Source organism: Notolepis coatsorum (assembly GCF_963971535.1).
Source record: "Notolepis coatsorum genome assembly, chromosome: 5".
NCBI classification, from domain to species: domain Eukaryota; kingdom Metazoa; phylum Chordata; class Actinopteri; order Aulopiformes; family Paralepididae; genus Notolepis; species Notolepis coatsorum.
In genome coordinates this window covers 98,943,950-98,970,097 of record NC_140169.1, presented here as the reverse complement: position 1 = coordinate 98,970,097, position 26,148 = coordinate 98,943,950, and the positions used below count along the sequence as shown (strand labels likewise).

General features: G+C 42.9%; 1 protein-coding gene across 1 annotated transcript; it reads left to right on the top strand.

Annotated features, from left to right (window-relative positions):
- Positions 1 to 947: 947 nt before the first annotated feature.
- On the top strand, positions 948 to 18,147 carry LOC311228285 (uncharacterized protein; the record flags this gene model as incomplete). The annotated part of the gene is made up of 2 exons (XM_084314193.1): positions 948 to 1,101; positions 15,300 to 18,147. 2 exons carry the CDS (start codon positions 948 to 950, stop codon positions 16,523 to 16,525), a joined length of 1,380 nt encoding a protein of 459 aa, XP_084170319.1. The 3' UTR covers positions 16,526 to 18,147.
- Positions 18,148 to 26,148: the final 8,001 nt, after the last annotated feature.

Here is a 26,148-nt window from a genome sequence, read left to right as displayed (position 1 = left end):
CACCTACGGGAGACTGCAATTCTAAACTGGCCCCTGTAAATGTCCTAACACAACCCCCCCCCAATGTACAGTAAATGACCAAGTATGGTCTTGTCAATATTCCAATGTACAGTTTTGCTTGTTCAGTTGTACAGTTTTGCTTGTTCAGTCCCCCACCCACTCCTCCTACCCAACCTCCCCTATGTATTGAGCTGTACTGTACTGTACCCATTCTGCAATCTGTTAATAAAGTTTTCAATCAATCAGTTTGCAGGCTGTTTGACGTGGAAATGGGCAAAGACACAGCTCGTCACGCTATTGGGCGCACATGTCACATGACCAGAAACGTCTGCCAGAAATGCGGCTACGTTTGGTAATCACGCGAACCGCTTGGGTCACTCGACCCATAGATATCTATAGAACACTAGATAGCTTAAGGCGGAGTCACCAGCGTCACTGAACCGCCGCCATCTTGCCAGGGGCAGCCTTGAGTGAGAGTGAGTGAGCTGCACAGACAAAAATAATCATAACTCGCTGAAATATTGACGGATTTACAAACGGGTTGGTTTGCTATAAACATCAACGATGTAGTTATGACACTGCATACCTATAAAAAAGATTTTTTTTAAAGATGTTTTTTTTTACAAACCGCTTGAATCATAGCCACGTTAATAATGCTTGTAATAAACCAAACCGTTTGTAAATCCGTCAATATTTCAGCGAGTTATGAGTATTTTTGTCTGTGCAGCTCACTCACTCTCGCTCAAGGCTGCCCCTGGCAAGATGGCGGCGGTTCAGTGCCGTCGCTCTCCATTGGCCGGTGTTCGCGGGCAAGCTATCTATCTATATATATCTATGACTCGACCGGCCGGTCGGTCGGCCGAGTGAACGTCATTATCATGCGCGAATCTTTATGCGCCATTTCCGAAGCTAGCTTCTGGCTGTCCCCCCACATTTACCCTCTTAATATGGCGAGATTACACCTGCTGAAAGCCCTGGTCAACCAGAGACTGACTGCTGCTGCTGACGAGATCTTTGGAGTGTTTGAAAGAACCATAACACAGTATGAAGAGGAGATCCACCGCCAGAAAGACATGTTGGACATCAAGTTACTGAGAGCAGGTTGGTGGAGACTAGTCTTGTCTTGGTCCATAAACTAATGGCACCTCATGTTTATCTAACTTCTATTTAGTCTCGTCTTGGTCCTTAAACTACTGGCACCTCACGTTTATCTAACTTCTATGTCTAGTCTTGTCTTGGTCCATAGACTACTGGCACCTCACGTTTATCTAACTTCTATAATCTAGTCTTGTCTTGATCCATAAACTCCTGGGACCTCATGTTTATATTTAACTTATATCTAGGAAGACAAGGACATTGATGTTTGACTCCTCTTGCAGCTGTTAACAAGCTATCGTTAGCGTGTCAGGGCTTTAAGAGACATGCATTCATCTGTGAAAAGTGGGGAAAAAACGACATTATGGACAGAGGGCAATCTAGTCTAGTAGATAGCAAATTAAGGACGTGATTATCAAAAAATCGCAAAGAAATCAGCTTCATATCTCAGCCAATATTGCAGATAACTGAACAAATGAGGTGTCTAGACCCATGTTTTGAGGGTCAAAGATCACAATAACACACACACAGTGATCACATGTTTCTATGTAATTTTTCCCATGCAAATCTGTGCCGTCAATACAAAATAATCACATTTTACTAATTAGTTGAGTAGGAAAGCGGATACCGGATACTATCATGCACCCCCTGGAAATATATTGTTAACCAGTGTTTCTAGATAGGAAAACATTTGTAGAAAATGATAGGCTATGTTAAAAATGTATATGCAATGTATGTATAATATGCAAATTAATGATGGCATCATCAAAAAATGAATGTCGCTATTTCAGCCAATATTGCAAATAACTGAACAAGTAGGTTGTCTAGACCCATATTTTGAGGGTCAAAAATCACAATAAAACTATTCCCAGAATGATCACCTGTTTGTGGCGACCTAGTATGCAAATGAGTGTAACCTTTACCAAGAATAAAGTATTTTTTACCAATAAAGACACAATGTCTGAAGTGGTCATATATCTCTGGCATGCTTATATACAAGAGTGCTGCTTTCACTGCCATTTCTTACGTAAGTCTACATGTATGTAATACGGTAAATACGTCCTCTGTGCTGGATATCTTCTTTGTTGACACAAAATTAAAGTATTTTTTCCATTTTATATTTTGTGCCCTAAACTACTAATCATCATCATCATCACTAAAACAATTGTCAAAATCTATCTCTTCGATCTCCATCTCTTCCTCCGCTTCATCACACTAGTACTCTCCATCCTCCTCATCCATGTTATTTTTTGCATAATCTGCCTCCTTATCAAGAGCTTCTTGCTCTTCTTACTCTACTTTCTGGACCAGTACCTCAACAAGAGAAGGACAGAGGATGGGTCCAACCGTCCAGACAGGCTCTAAAACCCCTACATTCATTGTTTTTCCCAGTCCATACTTTGATCATAGGCTTTGGGCCTCTTGAATATTGGCTGTTCTGCTCTTTTGTAGCAGGCGACTCTGAAGTTGGCTCGCTGTACATGTGGGATGAGACAGACCTTGGGAGGAGGCAGGCGTTCAAGGTCTACTTTGGAGTTTGCATCCAGGACTTTGCACCTATCATTTTCTGCAGCATCTTGGCTCACACAGCATCAACTAACTTCATCCGACCATGGCCATCCATAATGCATGTGAAGGACTCCATCTCCTGTTGGAGCTCATCTGTTACCAGCGACATGCGCCAAGCTGACTAAAAACCTTCTGGAATCTAGGGTTCTTCTGCAGCTTATTCAACAGATGCACCTGTCTCTTTCCTTTTAAAGCGCTGGTACAGTCATCCCCAGAAAAGTCATAGTATCCCAGCAGAGTTCTGCAGTACTCTGAGCCCAGAGACTCAGCCAGTTCGGACACATGTATTCGCTTGCAGTGCCAGTATCGTGGTCGGGCAGCCAGTGCCGTGGTCCAGGTATCTGGAGAGGTTGGTCATGCTGACATGGTAGATGAGGATCATCAGTATATAGAGGTTGGTCATTCTAACATGGTAGATGAGGATTTGTTTATTTGTTTATTTAAACGGATCCCCATTAGCTGATGCCTTAGCGGCAGCTAGTCTTCCTGGGGTCTAACAACATACATATATACACAAGATAACATACACTGATAGAACATAAGAAAGCATATATCACAAAGAAAATGAATCATAGAATAGAGAAAAACATGTATCATAGAATAAAAAGAAATGTAAAACAGGAGATGAAAAACAAGAGATAAAAAACAAGAGATGAAATCCAGTTAGAACCAAATAAAACTATTTATCAGGGTGTGCATGTATTCAAGCTGTGCTGTATCATGAATTGAAAATGGGGGACCCCGATGCAAACAAGACGAAAGTCCCCCTCCGGTCCGCATCCGCCCCAAGTAGATGGTAGATGAGGATCATCAGTATATAGAGGTTTGTCATGCTGGTAGAGGAGGTTCATCAAGGTATCTGGAGATGTTGGTCATGCTGACATGGTAGATGAGGATCATCAGTATAGGTTGGTCATGCTGGTAGAGGAGGATCCCCAGTATGTGTAGAGGTTGGTCATACTGACATGGTAGAGGAGGTTCATCAAGGTATCTGGAGATGTTGGTCATGCTGACATGGTAGATGAGGATCATCAGTATAGGTTGGTCATGCTGGTAGAGGAGGATCATCAGTATATGGAGAGGTTGGTCATGCTGGTAAAGGAGGATCATCAGTATATACTAGATGTCAAGGGGGGGTCAAGGACTACAGCCCCCTCAGCATTAGATCACCTAAACACACTTTACACTTTATATTTATTGGTAAAGGATTTGCACTACAACTCGTACACCTTACTGTAAATTGTACCTCATCCCATTTCCTATTTTATTTCATACTTATCTTGTCTAGCACAGTCTCTGGAGCGTAACAGTAAGAAGCATTTTGTATAAAAGTATTCTGTACTTCTGTATGACAACTATTAAAGAAACTTGAAACTTGAAAACTTGGCATTGCCGGAAGTAAAAAAACTAATAAACGCTTGCCGATTGGTGGTAACAGCAGAGGCGGGTGCAAGCGGTGTGACGTAATTGGCAGAATCGCCTGTCAATCAAAATTGTTCTATTGCATTGGTTGAGACCTCTGGTTGAGACAATAGTATCCAGCTACAGGCCGCCAGCAGCCCGGCAGACCATACTGGTTGAGCCGAGCACTGCCTCTTCACATCGCTTCAACCCCGTCCGCCTCCTTTATTTTTTTTTCACCGAATGTTCGAACCCATTAATTAATGTCCGAATGTCAGCGTAACGAACGAACGTTCGAACGTTCGGGCTCAGCCTTAATGGGAACGTCAAGAATCATCCGTTACAGACGTAACCTGAGTATTTTTCGCGGGAGCCGCTTGTGCTACCACCGTAAATGCGGCATAGTTTAATTCTTGGTGCCCCTGTAAAGAAATAATAATAATATAGACCGGGATCACTTTGTATAGTTTGGATAGTTTTATGAGCCTGACGTTCAGAAAACGAAGTAGGAGGTGGAGAATTATCCGACGTTTTTCCCAATATGTTTATCATTATTATCATTCATTATTAGCATAAGTAACATTTATTGTATACCTTTATTGCATGCGTTAGTTACTTTGGAGCACATATTGCGATTCTGGGTAGGTAAGCTGTCTCTGCGCCGGCGCGTCGCGCTATTTAAGTGACGCTATTTAGCCCTAGGCTGTAAGGTGAAAAGCCCTGTGGGCGAACTCTTGACTGGCCAACGGTACGTAGCATTGTATGCGCCGTTAATATCCGCATTTATCTTTGATTCATATATCTAGTTACTAATTAATGCCGTTTATTTCCTTTCCTTTGTATAGGTAAATAATCTGACTGACTGGTGATTATTACAACGAGTAGTAAATGGATGCTGGACATTGAAGTCCAAATAAACGAACATTCTTACATAGTCCGAATTGTTTCACTGGTTTGATTAGAAGTAATTTTGCCCACACCCTTCCAAGGGGGACATCTAGTTGACTCATTGACTGAGACTGCTAGATAATTGGACAGGGGGGGTTGTTTATAATTCCTTGATCATCAGTAAGGGCTTTATGTAGTATGGTGGATATATTGATCAGACTGTTTGCAAACAAGGAAATGCACAATCGGGTTGAAAATAACGTTACTGCCCCCTTACCGTGCGCCGATGAGACTGGCGGAGAAAGATCCCAATTATTCGACGCCGATCACCTAGATCCATTTCCGGTTTGTATGGCGCAATAAACGCCGAAATCATATTGATTATTGCGTTATGGCAGCGATCCATATGTACTATAGCAGGGGTCTCAAACTCAATTTACCTGGGGGCCGCTGGAGGTAGAGTCTGGGTGAGGCTGGGCTGCATCAAATATTCCACAAAAAAAGGGTTTAAAGTATTCAAAAAAAAAGTACAACTGATCCAATCTTCTCACAAACTCACTAAAACCTCACAAACACCAGCAACTGAGCATTCTCAGTGGTGTCAGTGGACTCATCCACAGCTATGGAAATGCACTGCATTTTTTTTGTATTCTATCACAAAGCTGTTTAATCAAATCATCAGCCAGCATTTCAGTTATTCTGGTTGCTGTGCTATCTGAGGAGGATTTGCTTTTGTTTGCCTTCAAACATGGTATCTATCACTTCAGTCATACATTATTTTATTATTTATGCATCAGAGAATGGCTTCTTGTGTTTAGCCAACACCCATGCCACTGAGTGAGGACTTTGTTGCTTTTTCTCGTTGTGACATAGCTTTAACAATAATTCTGCTTGCAGCTTGATATGATTTCATTCCATTTATTTTTGTGGTTCTTAGCACTGAATTCTGAGGAAAGGCTGCATCAAAATAACTGTTTTGTTTCATAGTGGCGTTTCAAATTGCCACTCTTCACAAGAGCTACAGTTTCTTGGTGCTGTGAGGATGCACACATATTTTTCAGTCCATGCAGCTTTGAATTGCAGCGATTTTCTACTTTTCTTTTACTTTCTTTGAACATGCCACATTTTTCTACTAACTGCCTGCTGGCGAAACTAGGCTACTAGCTACATTTATCTCACGGGGATACAACTGGGAACGAGGTTACTAGCTACAGTACCTGCAGATTAGACTACCTGTCGATGCGCTGTCAACTCGCTCTGACTGGGACCCGCTGAAAGACAACACGCATTCCGTGAAGACCCGCCCTACTCTGCTCTGATTCGCAGACTGTGGGTGGGGGGGGAGAAACACTGACGGGACGCTGAATGTGATTGGACCAGAGTAGACAGACACAGACAGTGGAGCAGTGCTTGCAGAGGAGATGAGCAGAGAATTTTGAGGATGCCTGCCATACGCACTGGATATATTTTCCTTCCACACGGAATCACGTTGCAACCAAGTCACTAACGTAACGTTGCTGCCATGAGCCTGCGCTATGGTAGCCTACAAGTGATAAAATAAATAAAACATCCAACTCGCACAACGATGCGGCAAACAGTTGCGCACGGGCCGCACTAACACTAAACTTTGATGTCAAGTAGGGGGCCGCAAAATATCATCCAGCGAGCCGCAATTGGCCCGCGGGCCGCGAGTTTGAGACCCCTGTACTATAGTGTCTGTCAGGAGTCCCGTAGCGAGATGTGACTGCCGGAGGAATTTCCTTGACGCACCGATGACACTTCCGGTTTTTGAGTGTGTAACTTGCTCGACCATCCACCAGGTGGCGGTATTGAGCCGTTGCAGTCCCATCTAGGGTCCCGCTAGGGCACCGGGGGTTGGGTGGATGAATTATGAATGCCATGGCGAAAAAATGAAATATTGATCTCAAAAACGCTGTACAGCGATGTTGGCGGTCAACGCATGGCGGGCAATAACGCTGGAAAACTATTTTGGCGACCAATGTGTTAAGCAGCCCCACAGAGGTTTATTGTAAAATGCGGCTTGCATCTGGCCTACGCGGTGGGTCTTTTCAGGACACCAAGCCTGAAAATGTTTCTTTTTACCTGGGAATCGATACCGGTACCCAACGGTACCTTTTTTTCTGTACTTTACCCTCCCTCTCTGAAGTCTAAACTTCACGACACACAATCTAAAACCCCATACCTCCCTCTCCCAAACCGATCTTGTATCTCAATGGGACTTCCTGGTTAAATGTAAAAAAAAAAAAAAAAATTATAATTGCATCATTCCAAATCGTGATTTCGATTTAAAATCGATTAATCGTGCAGCCCTAATACATAGCCTAAACTGCCGTGCTGAAAGCTAGTAAACACACATCCCCTGTTGCCTACCCACAACAGAAATTAATTGATGCACACGTGCATCTCATTTCTATGGCTTAGTCACAAACGTGATTTATACAGAGACATTTGACAATTGCCCATTAATGGTTCATACATACTGTATAAAGACAACGGAAATCTATTTTATTTTTGTTAAACAGCCTACAATATGACATAACCTAGTTCTAGATTATGATAGGCTATAATCAGTCTCACTCATCAAAATGTTTTCTAGGTTATGGTATCTCAAACTAATTAGGCCCTCTGCTATGACAAATGTATAATAATACAACCATACTTTTTCTACCCCTTGAATTCTTTTTAACTACAGAAGTCTGCTGCATTTGACTCACAGAGTGACTCCCCCCACTCAGAAGCAACCTAACCTCCGCTTTTTTTTAGCAGCATATTAAGTACACAAATTTGTCCAAAGATGATAAAAGGATCAACAGGGCAGTCGCAGAGTTCATCTGTATGGACCAAGTTCCAATATATATATACAGTTGAGAAAGCTGGGTTCAAAAACCTTGTACTGTTTTGAGTGCAAAAAAAGTTCTCCAGCATTTTGAATGCCATTGCTTTTAATTTAATTTATTTATTCTTGTTATTGTTCATTGTTGTGTTTTAAAATAAAGAACAATAATGACATCTGAGAGTGTTTCCCTGATTTTGAGGAAAAGTATAGAAAAGTATCGAAATTCATATTGGTATAGTATCGAAACAAAAATGTTGGTATCGTGACAACCCTAAACGGTAGGCAAAAACCACGGTTCGGTACGTACTTCGAAGTACAGTTCGGTATGGTACGTTTTCGGTACTGTGGGGGATTGATTGATTGAAAATTGTATTAACAGATTGCAGAATGGGTATAATACAGTATAGCTCAATACACTCAATTGTTAAGGGGATGCAGACCAGAGAGACTTTCGTCTTGTTTACATCAGGGTCCCCCATTTTCAATTCATCATAACATATATGACATACATGACATACAGATGGACAGTACTGCTACATCTATACAAATTTATGACTTACCAGATTTACAAATACAGTACAGGAAAGTTTGGCTTTCCATGTTCAAGTGTGATGTAGTATGCAGTTACTGTTAAGTAGGGCTGTTAACAAATATTCGATACTTAAAAAAAATATTATATTAGATTGTGAAAAAAATATTTTTTTCACAATGCACTGCATGACAGAAAGTAATGTAAATGTAAATGTAGAAAGGAGACACGCGCCGTCACTTTCATTGAGCTGAAGAATGTGCCAGTAGTAACAAATTGGCAACAACAACCACGACCATCGGCCTACTTAGCACTTTATTGTAAATCATCCCTCAGGGTAAAAGCTTCATGCAGGTCCCTAATGGTTTGATTACAATTTCCCATTTCATGACAAGGAAAATATATAATTTCATTTTTATCACACCTTGTTTGGAGGCGCATTGCTGTGTATGAATGGCCTTTCTATATGCCATAAACTTTCATTAATTTGATCTCTGAGAGACAGCCCCTTCTTGTGTGTGTGTGTGTGTGTGTGTGTGTGTGTGTGTGTGTGTGTGTGTGTGTGTGTGTGTGTGTGTGTGTGTGTGTGTGTGTGTGTGTGTGTGTGTGTGTGTGTGTGTGTGTGTGTGTGTGTGTGTGTGTGTGTGTGTGTGTGTGTGTGTGTGTGTGTGTGTGTGTTGGGGGTAGGTCTTCTAGCTCTGGCTTTGCATTTGCCATACTATGAGGCTATGCTAAATTACAGGTAATCTCTCAGTGGTGTGCGTGGGCTGAACAAATAATAGACTAGGCAGAATTTCAGAAAATGTGCTTGTATAAAGTGCTGAAGGCATTTCGTGTTTATTTTCGGTACACAACATTTCTAGGGGTATTAAGGAGTGCTGAATCCAAATCTGCTGTATACCAAGCTCAAAAATGTAAAATAAGGCCTCAAAATTGAGAAATCCAACATGGCCGCCAGCACCAGGCCCTCTCCACAAAAACAGGTGCTAAACCCACAGTTTTTATTCTACTGACATGAAACTTTGCACAGAACATCTGCACCTATGGAGGAAGAAAGTAGGAATATAGCTGGGGTGCAACCATGAGTAACAGGGTGTTTTTGACTATCTAACTGTAATCTTTGTATAGGCGAGGATAAAAAAAGACATTTCTTCAGTGTTTGCAGGAATACTACAGCAATTTGGTAATACCTGTACAGTGTTGGACACCAACGTTAGAATCCCCCAAGTCTTAGCTTTCTTCAGGTATATATATGCTTTCTTCATATATAAGCCTTTTAATGTAAGCATGCTGTTTTAGGCGAATTTTCTAAAAATAAATGGTGGGTCTTAATGAGTTAAGGATGACTACACAAGGTACAAACCTGAATTAAATGTGCTTTTGTAAGTTTTCTTACATACATCAACAAGGACGTAGTCACACCGGAGATTCAAGAATCCATACTTGGCGCAGAACACCTTGGACAGGCACAACTGAACATGTTTGTGGACAAACGTTTGTGTGAACTTCCAGATAGTGACCAGCACCTGAACCTGAAATCACCCATTTGAAAGAACAAAGCCAAGACATTTGCCTCTTTGTATGAAGTTGTGCAACTTTCCAAGAACAAGCAAAACACCATCAAAGTGGACAGGCAGATTCTACAAAGGCTCATCACAGCTTACAGAGCAGGTCGTAAGGTAGACCTTGACAATATCCTCCAGCATGAGTTCATGCCCATCCCGCCATCTCTGGCCACAACTAACGGGAGTCTACATTCCACCAACAAGTCTGTGTTAGCAAATATACTGAGGAAACAAGTTAAAGGGGAACTATCTTATAAATGGCCTTTTTCAGTGTTTAGCATTGTTTCCTAGCTATGTGGACTTATATTAATATGATCTATGTCTCTAATTGTCATATTGGCGCATTCTTCCAATTCTCCTCTCACAATATTCACCCTCACTGAACTGAGTCATCTGAAAATGTGATGATTTGTGATGTCAGAAAGACACCGCTGCATGATAATGTTCAGGCGAGTCAGTAACTTACCATTGTGGTTGGAGCCCAGCCTCAAAACGGCTTAGGATCTTGAGGTAGAAAAATGCTGTTTTTGAGGACTTGATTAGAAATACAAAACAATGAATTAAAAAAAATAAAAAATTACAGAGGTGTTCCATAAACTCACAGGAATTGTGTAAAAGTGCCCAAATAGTGAAAGAAATAGTAAAATAGTTCCCCTTTAAAACCCCTGCAGATCTTACCCTTCAGGGACCCAGCTGCCTGGTCATTGATGGCCAAGCTCTGGTAATGGCACTCGGAAAGCCACCTGACACTACAACATTTGGTGACTATGCCAACAAGTTCACTGACACTGTGTTGAAGATGGGAGCAAAATACCAGAGGGTAGATGTCGTCTTTGACAGATACCATGACCAATTCATCAAAACAGGCACAATCTGAGAAAAGTGCTGCCAAACTTCTACCAGCATGTGACTTGTTCTACGAGAGGCGGGAATATTTTAGACCATTGCTACTCACAATTTAAGAGCGGGTACAAATCACATGCTGCCAGTCCTTTCGGCAAGTCAGATCACGACACCATCTTTCTTGTACCGCAGTATAAACAAAGTCTCAAGCGCATTCCTGTAGTATCGCGAGAGGTGAAGCGCTGGACGGTGGCGTCGGAGGAGACGCTCCAAGCGGCACTAGAATGTACAGACTGGGGGTGTTCCGCGATAACACAGATAATATGAATGACTACACGGAAACAGTGCTGGACTTTGTTTGTACTTTGGTAGAAGAAACAATCCCCTGTACCACAATTAGAGTTTACCCAAACCAAAAGCCCTGGGTAGACAAATCCGTCCGTGAGGCTCTGAAAGCGCGCACCTCAGCATACAATGCCAGGCTTGTGACAGGCAACATGAATGACCACAAGGTGGCGAGATACAATGTTAGGAGGACAGTAATAGAAGCAAAAAGGCGCTACAGGGATAAAATTGAACTTCAATATGAACAGGCTGACTCTAGAGCTATGTGGCAGGGCCTCAGAACGATGACAGATTACAAAGGCACCTCCCTCAAACTGAACAGTGACATCCAACTGGCAAATGATCTCAATACCTTCTATGCGAGGTTTGAGGCTGGGAATAACAGCACCAGCCTACAAACCACTGCAATGGAGGGGGGGGGGCACTGCTGATGGATACTCAGTGTTCAGGATAACAGAACATGAGGTGAGGAGGACGTTTAAGAAAGTGAATATCAGGAAGGCAGCAGGACCGGACGGTATCCTCGGCCGCGTCCTAAAAGTCTGTGCGGACCAACTGGCCCCGGTATTACTGACATATTTAACCTGTCCTTAGAACAGGCTGTCATCCCCACCTGTCTGAAGAAGTCCACCATTATCCCTGTACCCAAAAAATCCAAGCCTGCTTGCGTCAACGACTACCGCCCTGTAGCTCTCACCTCCATAGCCATGAAGTGCTTTGAGAAGCTAGTGAAGGGCTACATCTGTTCCTCCCTCCCCATCAACCTGGACCCCCTGCAATTTGCATACCGCCCCAACAGGTCCACGGAGGACGCCATAGCCCATGTGCTGCACACAGCAGCATCACACCTGGACAAGAGGCAGGGGAACTATGTGAGAATGCTATTCATCGACTACAGCTCAGCATTCAATACCATAGTCCCCTCCAAACTCATAGCCAAGCTCAGGGACCTGGGCTTGAACTATGACCTCTGCCAGTGGGTCTTGGACTTCCTGACGGGCAGACCCCAGGTGGTGAGAGCAGGCAACTGCACCTCCTCATCCATCACTCTCAACATAGGGGCCCCCCAGGGCTGTGTCCTGAGTCCCCTCCTCCACTCCCTGTACACACATGACTGTGTGGCACAGCGGAACAACAACACAATCATCAAATTTGCTGACGACACAGTAGTGGTGGGCCTGATCTCTGCAAACGACGAGAGGGCCTACCTGGAAGAGGTTAAGGTTCTAGCGGGATGGTGTCAAGAGAACAGCCTCTCCCTGAACGTCAGCAAAATAAAGGAGATGATTGTGGACTTTAGGAGGTCGGGGTCAGGGACTACAGCCCCCTCAGCATCGACGGGGCACCGGTTGAGAGAGTGAACAGTTTTAAGTACCTCGGAGTCCACATATCCGAGGACTTGATATGGACCACACACATTGACAGTGTTATCAAGAAGGCACGACAACGCCTCTACTTCCTTAGGCGCTTAAGGAAGTTCAACGTGAGTCAGAAGATCCTCAAGAACTTCTACTCATGCACAATAGAGAGCATCCTGACTGGCAATATCACCTCCTGGTTTGGGAATAGCACTGCACAAGACCGCAGCAGACTACAGAGAGTGGCCCGTTCAGCCGAACGCACAATTGAAGGTGGGCTTCCCACTCTCCAAGACATTTACAACAAGCGGTGCATGGGCAAGGCTAAGAGAGACTCCAGCCACTCAAAAAACTGCCTCTTTGAACTGCTGCGGTCAGGCAAGCGATACCGGAGTCTCATGGCAAGCACAGAGAGACTCAGAAGGAGCTTCTATCCCCAGGCCATCAGGATGCTCAATGAATGAACAATGAACAATAAGCAAACCATCAACACACCCACAGCGCACATACACTCACTTAAATAAACAACACACTGTAGCACCCACTTTACCACTTTAGACACACTTTACACTTTATATTTATATTATTGGTAAGGAAATTGCACATCATTCTCATTCCTTATTGCACCTCACCACTACAAGGTGGCACCACAAGCTAAGCTATACCTCACCATTTGTGTACCTTAATACCCCTAGAAATGTTGTGTACCAAAAATAAACACGAAATGCCTTCAGGGTTATGATTTTCTGAAAATGTACCCTGTCTATAACATCCGGCCCTTTGCGCAAGTTGTATTTTGGGAAGGGAGTTTTGAATTACAAAAAAAGTTCTGCATGTGCGTTCCATTAGTGGTTAAAGTAATATTGTATTTGTTCGGTACACAGTGCGTACCTAACCCAACCGAAGGTCCCGTATCGAAACGGTTCGGTACGAAATACATGTACCGGTACACCCCTAGAAGACAATACTAGTTCCTTGTGTTATAATGAGTAGTGCGCCCTAGTCTAGAGTAGATAGATCTAGGTCCTTGTGTTATAATGAGAGTAGTAATCTAGTCTATAGTAGATGGATCTATTTTATTGTGTTAGCCTATAATGAGAGTAGTGATCTAGTCTGGAGTACATAGATCTAGTTCCTTGTGTTAGGAGTAGTGGTCTAGTCTAGAGTAGGTATATCTAGTTCCTTGTGTTATAATGAGTAGTGATCTATTCTAAAGTAGGTAGATCTAGTTTGTTGTTATAAGTAAGAGAGTAGTGATCTAGTCTAGAGTAGATAGATTTAGTTATTTGTGTTATAATGAAAGTAGTGATCTAGAGTAGATGGGTCTAGTTCCTTGTGTTATAAGATGAGTCGTCTTCTAGTCTAGAGTAGATGGATCTAGTTTCTTGTGTTATAATGAGTAGTGATCTATTCTAAAGTAGGTAGATCTAGTTTGTTGTTATAAGTAAGAGAGTAGTGTTCTAGTCTAGAGTGGTGATCTAGTTCCTTGTTATGACTAGTGAGTGATCTAGTCTAGAGTAGATGGGTCTAGTTTATTGTGTTTAATGAGAGTAGTGATCTAGTCTAGAGTAGATAGGTCTAGTTCCTTTTGTTATAATGAAAGTGATCTAGGTTAGAGTAGATGGATCTAGTTTATTGTGTTATAATGAAAGTAGTGATCTAGAGTAGATGGATCTAGTTCCTTATGTTATAATGAGCGCAGTGATCTAGTCCAGAGTAGATAGATCTAGTTTCTTATGTTATAATTAAGGCTGTCAATCTATTAAAATATTTAATCTGATTAATCGCATGATTGTCCATAGTTAATCGTGATTAATCAAAAAAAAATTATCTGTTCTATATCTACCTTAAACGGATATGTTGTAATACTCTTATCTATTATCTTATCTACTGTCCTGATGAAGGCTGAATAGCCGAAACGTTGACGACAATAAAAGCAGAGAAAAAGTGAGTGCGGGAATTGTAAATTTTTTCATCTGATGTAATACTCTTATCAACATGAGAGTCGACAAATGCTTGCTTTATGCAAAACATTCATGTTTATTTATTGCCACAATGAGAAATACTGTCCAGAATCTTCAAGTAACTAAGATGTGCAAACTGCATTTTAAAACAAAACAAAAATAAAAAAGCCCAAAAATAAAAATAACAGATACAGGGCATACGAATTTACAAACTCTAACATTACATAGTAATGATTACTAACACAGTAGTGTGTTGAACTTTACACTTGAACTATTCATCCCCATTTTTTGTTTAAGCAGCCATTTAACAAAAGGATGACCCTCATGCATTGCAAATTTGCATCAAATTCAAAACAGAGTGATGCACAAAATAACTTAAAAGAAAATAATAATTTAAAACAATGAATAAAGTGTGCATGAAATAATAGGGGAAAGAAAAAGTTAGGAACTTGTTACATTCAAGGGCTGATGACTCAACCCCGCCCCCCCCCCTCTCTCTCTCTCTCTCTCACACACACACACACTCTCCCAGCTCTTTCTCTCTTGCCCCTTCCTCATCTCTCACCCTCCCTCTCTCTCTCTCTCTCTCTCTCTCTCTCTCACACGCAGACACACACTTTGAGTCAGAAACAAAATATTTTATTTATTTGTTTTAAACGTTAATCCCGTGTCCAAAAAATGGTGGCGTTAAAATAATCTTGCGTTAATAACGTGTTAACTTTGACAGCCTTCGTTATAATGAGTAGTGTTCTAGTTCTGGATCTAGTTCCTTGTATTATAATAATGTATAACGACTGTATAACATATAATTATAAGATATAATATCAATTACATTTGTCTATGTTCATTTGTTTTATTGCTGCTTCTTTCTGCTCCTCCCTCCAGACCCCCCACAGCTCTCTGTTTGTGAAGATGAGGTTCCCCCTGAGCAGCAGGAGAGGAGCCCCAGTCTGGACCTGGAGGAGCCAGAGCCCCTACAGATCAAAGAGGAACTGGAGGAACTCTGGACCAGTCAGGAGGAAGAGCAGCTTCAAGGTCTGGAGGAGGCTGCTATCATCAAGTTGACATCCACTCATGTCCCTGTGAAGAGTGAACATGATGAAGAGAGACCTCACTCCTCATGGTTTAACCAAACCCAGACTGAGCCTCTAGCCAGCACCTCAGCTGAACAGATGAACACACAACCTGATGGAGAGGACTGTGGACTATCAGAACCAGACAGTAACATAAATCCAGCTGGTGATTTAGAACCAACTAGAGATGGCCAGCTGCTCTCTTCAGACTACAGCGACGATGGTTGGGAACCTCAGTCAGGTTTAAACACACTGAGATCAGAGAAGATGCATAGAGTCATAGAGGCGGAACAGCTGCAGATATACATGAGATCTCATTCTGAGGAGAAACCCGTTAGTTGTACAGTTCGTGGTGAAACCTTCCGCCTCAGGGCACCTCTGCAGCCACCCATGAGAACTCACACAGGGCCTTTCAGTAGCGGCTCAGGTCTCAAGGCACCTCTGCAGCAGCCACCCATGAGAACTCACACAGGGCCTTTCAGTAGCGGCTCAGGTCTCAAGGCACCTCTGCAGCAGCCACCCATGAGAACTCACGCAGGGCCTTTCAGTAGCGGCTCCGGTCTCGGACTGATGATGACTGAGCGCACAGACGGACAAAGCTTGTTCACTAGCAACACGTTCAACACAACCATGGAGCCGTCGTCCCACCAACCGAAGCCAGCCAATCACGTCCCAGCTGCACTGAGGCCAGCCAATCACACCCCGGCTCCTCTATGCTGTAAGGTGTGTGGGAGGATGTTTCCCAGTAAGATGCCTTTCATGGTGCACATCCGAGTCCATTCTAACGGCTGCGGTTTGTGCGGGAAACATTTCGATCCCACGGAGAACTTGAAGCTTCACCTCAAGGATCACAGGACTTGTCAGATTTGTGGTAAAGTGTTTAATAGAATGTTTCATTTTGTGCTTCATATGAGAATTCACACGGGAGAGAAACCCTTCAGTTGCTCAGTTTGTGCGAAAAGATTCCGCCAAAATATACATCTGAAGTTGCACATGAAAACTCACCTGAGAGAGCAGTTCCAGTTACAAACAATGTAGCCAAAACGTTCATAAAGATACTAAGATGTACGAGCAAGACGCTTTGTACTCTTTGTGGGAAAGCATTAGGCCACAGTAGCCAGGCTTTGGTCATATTCTGGCTAAAGGTTAGTGTTAGTAACCTGGCTATTGATCATGTTCTAATGAAAGGTTAGGGCTAGTAACCTGCCTATTATTGGTCATATTCTGGTTAAAGCTGCAATAAATATTTTCTAACAGTATCTTTTACATTTTCAAATCTTCTTATGACCACCTGCTATCAGAAGGTCTCTCGTTGAGTCACGGTGTCCTACTCACGCATACATCTCTGCACTTCCAGCAGCCAGTCTGTTATTCCATCATTTATTTTCTTTGTTGACAACCTGGCCCGTGCTTTAACTCTGTCTATCAAATCACTCAATACTAAGTCCACATCATTCTGGATTCAGAGCCAATTGCAGCACAATTTCAGCCACCACATTGATTACTAATGATATAATTTCAGCTTTAGATAATAGCAAACACTGTGCTGCTCTCTTTATAGATCTGTCAAAAGCCTTTGATAGAGTTGATCATCACCTGCTCTTATAAAGGATATCTAATATTGGCATGGATAGTGTTGCATGTCATTGATGAGAATGAGGATTATCTAACTTCTAGGTGTCAGTATGTGAAATTGGGTCCTGCTCAATTTTAATTATTGTCTATAACTAAAGGTGTGCCGCAAGGTTCAATGTTGTGTCCTGTCCTTTTTACAATGTATGATATTGTTCCTTCTTTGAATGACTGTCATGCCCATTCTTATGCGGACAATACTATTATTTACTGGATCACTGACACTGTTCAGTTGGCCACTGAGAACTTGCAGGAGTTGCAGCTTTCTTGTAATGTTCTTCAGGAAGATTTTATCAATCTTAAATTAGTCCTTAATGCTAGTAAAACTATATTTACGCTGTTGTCCAGAGCCAGAAATGTTGACTGATGAAGTACATACTTCAAGCAGTTCTAACATTGAGAGAGTCACCGAGTATATATATTTTGCCTTGTGGCTTGATTCCATGTTCCATGTGCATATTCTTGCTTCCAAGATGTGACAGAAAATGTACTTCCTGTACAGAAATAGACTCAGATTTCCCGTGATTAGTAGAAAGAGCATTGTTGAAGCTGTTTTCTTATGATTTTGGATTATGGTGATATGATTTATAGACATGCTGTGGCTTCAACTCTTAAATCTCTGGATTCTGGATCATTCTGCCCTCATGTATTATTGGTGACAGCTATGATACCCACCACTGTGTCCTTTATGAAAAGGTTGGATGGCCTTCTCTGGTTGAAAGGCATTACTATCATTGGTATTTGTTTATTTGTAAATCCCTTATTGGTAAACTTCCCCCTTACATCACAACACTGTTGGAATCTTGGAACCTATTCTACATGTTCAAATGATGGGCTGGTTCTTCAAGTTTGCTTTGAACTAGGAGAAACTGCTTTTTCCTTTATGCCCTGGCTCCAACTGTCTCTAAAGATGGAGGTTCTTCCTTCTCTTGCTGAATTTTAAAATGATCTCCAACCACTGTGTCGTGTATTGTTTATTCTTATTTGTTGTGCCTATATGTATGAATCTGCTGATGTGTTTTGTAAACTCACCGTCACTGTGAATGTGGGTAATCTCAGTGTCTCACGAGTTGAAATAAAGGTTTGAAAAGAAATGTTTTTCTTATTTATTTTTTTATAAACCTATGCATAAAAATAATCTGATCATTATTGTGCTGTCAAAATAGTATTATGTTTGTAGGTGAAGTTAGGGCTGGGCGATATGTTAAATGTGCTATAGATAATGTTGCGGCAGTAGACTGTCATAGACAGGTAGTGCCGAGGGGCTGAGCAGAGGAGTTCAAACAATTGACGCGCGACATGAAATAACTCCGTTCCACGTCCAGGAAATACTTTTAAGGCATTTATTCTTTCACTTCATCATGAGACAAACAAAATACGATTTGCACTTTGCGGTATTGCGTTATTGCGGTCAAAAGAAAATATGCTCTCCTAACTCTCACCCCCTCTCTCCGAGAACTGTCAACCTCTGTGAACTGTCAACGTGAAAAGGTGAATGAAATTCCATAAGACGCTCCCATTAGCGCCACACCCCCGTGAGCACGCCCACCACCTAAAGTGACGGTACAACTAATAATACAACAAAACTAGAATACTAATTATTCAAATATAATAATTACACAATTGTAAAATATGTAGGTGCCTACAAGAAAAAACATTAAATTATTCAAACAATAGCTTCTTTCGTTACCGGCCCCTAATTATTCACATGTAATAACTACACAATTGTAAATTATGTAGGAGCATACAAGAAAAACATTAAATATAAGGCACAATTATTGACAAGTTTTTCTTTTCGATTTCTTTTTATAATTTTCTCGCAAATGTCCTTTTCTTCTTTCTTAATCGTATCCTAGGGCCAGAGGTTACTAGCACATAGCCTTAAGGAGGGATCTTTATGATCGCTAGGTCAGTCAAGTCAGAAAAAACAAAAAACTGTAATCCAAAGTGGCAAAGTCAGTTTATGAGTGTATATCTCCATGTATCAGTCTATGGGTGCACATCTCCATGTATCAGTCTATGGGTGTATATCTGCATCAGTCTATGGGGTTCAATGAATATGAACATCTGATGTCCTCATGGCTCTTCCGCTTCCTGTAGAAGGCAAACCTTGGTGATAGGCCTGTCCAGATAGCTGGTCTTCGTCTTTATCTGTACTTGACGGACAAGTCCTCTTCTATCTGGGATAGCTTTCACAATCCTTCCTGTAAGCCATGAGTTGCGAGGTGCCGAGTCATCAATTATGAGCACAATATCGCCAACAATGAAGTTGCGCTCGACACTTGACCACTTCTGACGTTCCTGCAGTAGAGGTAGGTATTCCTTGACCCATCTTTTCCAGAATAAGTTAGAAATATACTGCACTTGTTTCCATCTGCGACGAGCATATATATCCTCCTTCTGAAACTGTCCTGGTGGCAAAGATGGCATGGTTTTAAGCAGCAGAAGGTGGTTAGGAGTAAGGGCTTCCAAATCGTTTGGGTCAGTAGATGCTTTAGTGATGGGACGGCTGTTGATGATAGCTTCTGTTTCGCAAAGGACTGTGTGAAGACCTTCATCAAGGTTTTGCACCTTCAGGCAAGAGTTCAGGACCTTCCTCACAGACCTTATCAGTCTCTCCCATACTCCTCCATGATGTGATCCAGTAGGGGGATTGAAAACCCACTTGATGCCTTTCTGAAGGAGAGTGTTGTTAATTTGAGCAAGATTCCAATGTTCCATTGCCTCCTTCAACTGACGCTCAGCTCCAACAAAGTTGGTTCCATTGTCTGAGCGTAATTCCAGGACTTGTCCACGTCTTGCTATGAAGCGTCGAAGAGCATTGATAAAGGAGTCTGTATCCAATGATGATGCCACTTCAATGTGGATGGCTCTTATGGATAAACATGTGAAGAGAACTCCATACTTCTTCACTACACTCCTTCCTCGCTTAACTTCGAAGGGTCCAAAATAATCAACTCCTACACGAGTGAATGGAGGTTCATCTGGAGAAACTCTGTCCAGCGGTAAGTCTGCCATCTGCTGGCGCCCTGGAGCTGCATGCAGTCGCCGACAAGCAACACACTTGGACAGGACTTTCCTTATAGCTGCGCTAGCACCAGGGATCCAATATCTTTGGCGCAGGTTAGATAACATGTGGTTACGACCACCATGTCCCACTTCTTGATGTATGTGCCGAAGAATGAGATCCGAAATATGAAGATCTTTTGCCAATATGGCAGGATGCTTAGACTCTTCAGGCATACATGATCTACTAAGTCGTCCTCCAACTCTCAGAACACTGTCTTCAAGAAATGGATTGAGCTTGTAGATGTGGCTTGTCCTTCTCACAGTGTCTCCTCTTCGTAAGCTGTTGAACTCATCTGGAAACCTCTTCCTTTGACAGAAGCGGATAATCTCCATCTCTGCTTCCCTGAGTTCCTCAATTGAGAGAGATTCACTGACGGCATGAGTCTTGATACTCTGCATTTCTTTCTTCATCTCTCTTTCCTGTTGGACTTTATCCAAGCCAGACTGGGCAAGAGTCTCGTTTAATTGCTTCCTCTTCCTACTAAGACACAGTAGCAGGCTCTTAAACTTAAGGAGCCAACCAACGATCTTCTTCAGATGAATCCAAGAGGAGAAGTGATTAATCAAGCGGGTTACTGAATCAATCTCCTCTTCGGCCTGCACGGCATTCACCATCAAACTTATCTTGACCTCAGGGTCATCTGAGGAGATACTTCCAGAGTCATCTGGGCTTACAGGCCAGTCCTCTTCAGGCCCAATGAGAAACGGAGGCCCAGACAACCAGGTGTCATCTTTCAGAAACGACTCCACTTTGAGTCCCCTGGAGGCTGAATCTGCGGGATTGCTTGAGGTGTTCACATAGTTCCATTGAGACGGTTTTGATACATTGAGTATCTCTGAAACCCTGTTGGCTACGAAAGTTCGAAACCTGGAGGTCTCATTCCTGATGTACTTCAGTACAGAAGTACTATCTGTCCAAAAGATTGAGTCCCGAAGTTGCATTTGCAGCTCCTTCCTCCACATCTTGTCCATACGACCTGCAACCGTGGCTGCAGTCAGCTCCATGCGAGGGATAGTGATCGTTTTCAGTGGGGCCACTCTGGCTTTCCCCATTATGAAAGCACAGTGTGTTTGTCTGTGGCCATTATGCAGTAACAGGTAAGTCACTGTTCCATAGCCATTTTCGCTTGCATCTGCAAAGTGGTGTAACTGAGCAGAGGTCACTTCCCCGAAATTCAGCGGTTTCAGGCATCTGTCAACTTTAAAATCCTCAAGCAGGTGGAGATCCTTCAGCCAACATGTCCACTCCTGTGCGGCTGAAGCTGGTATAGCATCATCCCAGCCAAGTTCTTTCCTGCACAACTCCTGAAGGATATTTTTGGCGGATAAGACCACGGGTGCCAAGATTCCTAAGGGGTCATAAATTGAACTGACTGTGGAGAGGATCCCTCTTCTGGTTAAGGGTCTTTGATCATGATCTTGAACTTAAAGGTATCAGACTGAACGCACCACTGCACGCCAAGTGCTCTCTCCATGGGGAGTGCGTCTGTGTCCAAGTCCAGATCTTTCACTTCCTTCCCTCTATCTTGGGTGGGTATAGCAGCCAACACTGTCCGTCTGTTGCTGATCCATTTTGTGAGCTGAAAGCCCCCTTTAGCACAAAGGGCACGAAGGTTTTGATAGAGTGCTACTGCTTCCTCATCAGAAGCCACTGATACAAGGCAATCATCAACATAGAAGTTGTGCAGAACAGTGTCAATTACTTCAGGGCTGAATTGCTCCCGTTGATCTTCTGCACACTTCCTGAGGGCAAAGTTTGCACAGCTTGGCGAGGATGTAGCTCCGAATAAATGTGCGACCATTCTGTGCTCTACAAGGTTCTGATTGTGGTCTCCATTCGGCCACCAGAGGAACCTCAATAGATCTGCATCCTCAGCTGGTACTTTGACCTGGTGAAACATGGCCTCAATGTCTGCCATGAGTACAACAGGCTCCTTTCTGAATCGGGTCATGACTCCAATCAGTGTGCTGGTAAGATCTGGTCCCTGTAGGAGCTGTGCATTCAACGTTGTTCCCTGGAATGTTGCTCCACAGTCGAATACGACCCTGATCCTTTTCTTTTTTGGGTGGTATACACCATGGTGTGGTATATACCATACCTTGGAGTCGCTGCGTTCCAGATCCTCAGCCGGCACCTTCTCTGCGTAGCCCTTGGAAATTATGTCATTCATGAAGGCAGTGTAATCGGCATGAAATAAAGCATCTTTATCAAACCTCCTTTTGAGGCTTAGGGTACGCTGTTCTGCCTGCCACTTTCCTGTTGTTTGGCATCTTTACGTCCTTTTCCCTCAAAGGTAAGCCAATACTGTAATGGCCGTTCATCAATTTAGCAGACTTTGTAACACACTCCATGAAGTGACAGTCTTCTCTTGACAACCCTGTCTGCTCATCCTGACTGCATTCAGGGAAGTCAACAGTTAGCTGCCGCCTCCATAGTTCATCAAGGCTCGCAACTGAGATCCTGTTGACTGTGATATCTGGCTGTCCACAAGTTGTTTCATTATTTCCACTTCCTCTGAGGGGTCCGTTCACAGTCCAACCTAACACAGTCTTGACTGCGTATGGACCCTTGTCCACACTCCGAACAACTTGCCATGGCTCCAATGCCTTGGGAACGTTGGTTCCTATCAACAGGTCTATCCCAGAGTCAATCTCAGGAATGTAAACATGTTCCAAGTGAGGCCATCTTTGAAGGTCTTTCTGTCTTGGAATGTTGCCTCTGTGGACTGGCATGCTTTCCTGTGTGTAAATGTCAGGCAGCTCACAAAACAAGTCACTGTCTAGTGCAGCCACTTCCAGATCAGAAACAACGTGGCTTCTAACCACTTTCTCCTGGCCCATAGTCCGAAGGAGAATGCTTGTTCTTCTTCCGGTGACGTTCAGCTTGTTCATCAGCCGCTCAGTGCAGAAAGATGCTGAGCTACCGGGATCCAGGAAGGCATAGGTAATCATTGTAACATGTCCCTTTTTAGATTTGACCTGTACTGGTACTATAGAGAGTGTACAGTCCTGCTCACCGGCCCCTGTAAGACCACTGGATTGTACAGAGATCGGAGCACTGCCCATTGCTGTCTCCGATTCTCTTTTGGCTGGCCTTTGATCTGTTCCTTTCTCTCTTTGGTAGATATGAAGTATGCTAGGGTGTCTGAGATTGCATATTTTGCAATAGAGGCGTTGCCTACATTCTTTACTTATGTGCCCAATGCACAAACAGCCAAAACACAAATTATGATCCCTCAAGAAGTCAATCTTCTCGCTATGCGCCTTCCTTTCCAATAGAAAGCACATATCCAATGTGTGTCCACCTCCACAGAACCAACAAGACCTTGTACCAGATGAACTTCTCTCCATCTTTGTTCCAGGTTCCTCTTTCCTTTCAATTGTTGCAATGGTGGTAGCATAGCTACTTTCCTTTGCCCTTCTATATGGTTGAATGCTGGACTTCCTCACATCCTTAGGTGCTGCTGCTGATGGTGTGTCCTGTATATTGCCAAACACTGGATCACTTGCAATTTTCACCTGTCGTTCAACGAAGTCAGCAAATCTAGCTCTATGGCCACGCCTTTCCTGCAGGTCACAGGCCACAGTTCTCCATATGTCCCTGTGCTTGTAAAGTAATTTTCTAATGATGGCTAGCATGTTGGCAGACATGTCCAACTCGTACATCATTTCCACTTCTTCCATGGCGTTGCAGCATCCTCTCAAAAAGAGACTGTATGCTTGCAGAGCTCTGACATCTTCTGATTTTATTGGTGGCCATGAAAGAGCCTTTCCCATGTAGGCAGAATCAATTCTATGTCCATTCCCAAAGTGCTCATGTAGCAAAGCCTTAGCTTTAACAATGTAAATGTTAAATGTTAACATATGGCTCGGTCATGAGCCATATGCTGACAGCTTCTGACAAGCTCACGAGGCTGCCCCCTAGTGAACTGTTCAAGGAAGTACAGGCAGTCCATATGGTTGTCAGTCTTCTGTTCAATGCTGTGCTCGAATGACTTTATGAAGGTGTGAAAATGTAAAGGGTCACCATCGTAAATTTGAATGTCTCTTTTAGGCAAGAATGAAAGAGACTGTTGTTGGACTAGCAAAGCTGTTATTTCATTCTGTTTCTCTAAAACAGTGATTATGTTGCTGCTGCTGATTGCTTGTTGTGGTGCAGGATGAACGCTTTGGTGCTGAATCCGTGGCTGTGCTTGAGGGCACTGTAACGTCCTTTGTCCCTTGACCCCTGTGTGTCTTGACAATTCGGGTTGTGGTTGTAGATTCTGATCTGTGGTTGTAGCGGTTTGTGCTTCAGTACTGAGTGTCTGAACATTCCTTTGTCCTCTTCTGAAATAAGAACTCATGCCATCAGATTCAACAGACATATTAGTTGAAATACGAGATCCTCCAGAGCCTCTTAGCACATTGACTTTAGCCGCTGCTGAAGCTATTTCCATGTCAAGTTCAAGTTGCTCCTTCTTCTTTCTTAGTTCCTCCTTTTTCTTCCTTAGCTGTTCCTCTTGCTCTTCTTCCTGCGTTCTTAATTGTACCCCTTTCTTCCTTAGCAGCTCCTCTTCTTCTTCCTCTTGCTCTATTGCGTGCTTATCTTTTAATAGCCTTTGTTTTGCAATTAGAGCGGCCATGTCAGATTCAGCTTTGCGTGCGGAAGACGTGGTTGAGATGTTAGACCTAGGCCCAGCAGAGCTTCGATAGGCTGAACCTCTGCTTCCAGAATTTGACACACTGTCACTTGGTTTGATTTCATCATCATCAGCTTTAATTACATCACAGTGTTCATCAGGTATTTCAACAGGAGTTACTTGCTGTGTTACAGGTATGGGGGAATCATGTACACAAACATTGGCACTTGTACTGTATTTTTGTCTCCCAGTTTCAGAAAGCCACTGCCTTACATCATCCATGAATCCCTTTTTGCATTTTAATATTGTTTCAAACCATTCGTTTTGTTTTTCATGTTCCTCTTCAGAAATTAAAGAGATTACGGATTTGTGTAACAGAGTGGTATCTTCAACCATTTGGTTCAAATTGTCCAATTCAGACTGCACCTGTGAAGCATTGTCATTATCGTCCATAAGCTGCTTTAATACCTTCATAAGACCTTTCATTTTGCGAACATTTGCGTGACGTTCACTATGAAGTGTCTCCAATTTATAGGCCATGCCTTTGGCAGTGAGTTTAATTTCTCTTTTTTTCCCATCCGTTTTTGATGAGCCATTAGTATCAACAGTTGATCCTCCCGATGCCATTTTTCAATGTGCTCAGGTGCAATTATTCAATAATCCACAGTCCTCTTTAATGAACAATCAATCCATCAATCAATTAGCTGCCGCTTAGGCCGCGCAACGTCCATGAGCGCAAGACGACGCAGCCAGTCAACAAACCGATCCCCAATGGACAAGCAAAGTAACTAATTCACACTGTGTTCTTTAACACGAAAGGCTTCACAGTTGAATAAAACAATTTACTTCGCTTTTTATTGCTGGTCTGCGTGTCAGGCCTTCAGAAGTGATGTCGCGCTCCTCCAATGCAGCGATGATCCAAGCGTCTCAGTGATGCCCTCAAGATCAGCGCCCCGAGGCGACTCGAGGAATCCGTAATGTCAATATTGTTGATTTCCTTCTTATCAACGCTTTTGTTTGCTTGCTTAATTTCTTTTGACTATGTTGCGGCAGTAGACTGTCATAGACAGGTAGTGCGGAGGGGCTGAGCGGAGGAGTTCAAACAATTGACGCACGACATGAAATAACTCCGTTCCACGTCCAGGAAATACTTTTAAGGCATTTATTCTTTCACTTCATCATGAGACAAACAAAATACGATTTGCACTTTGCGGTATTGCGTTATTGCGGTCAAAAGAAAATATGCTCTCCTAACTCTCACCCCCTCTCTCCGAGAACTGTCAACCTCTGTGAACTGTCAACGTGAAAAGGTGAATGAAATTCCATAAGACGCTCCCA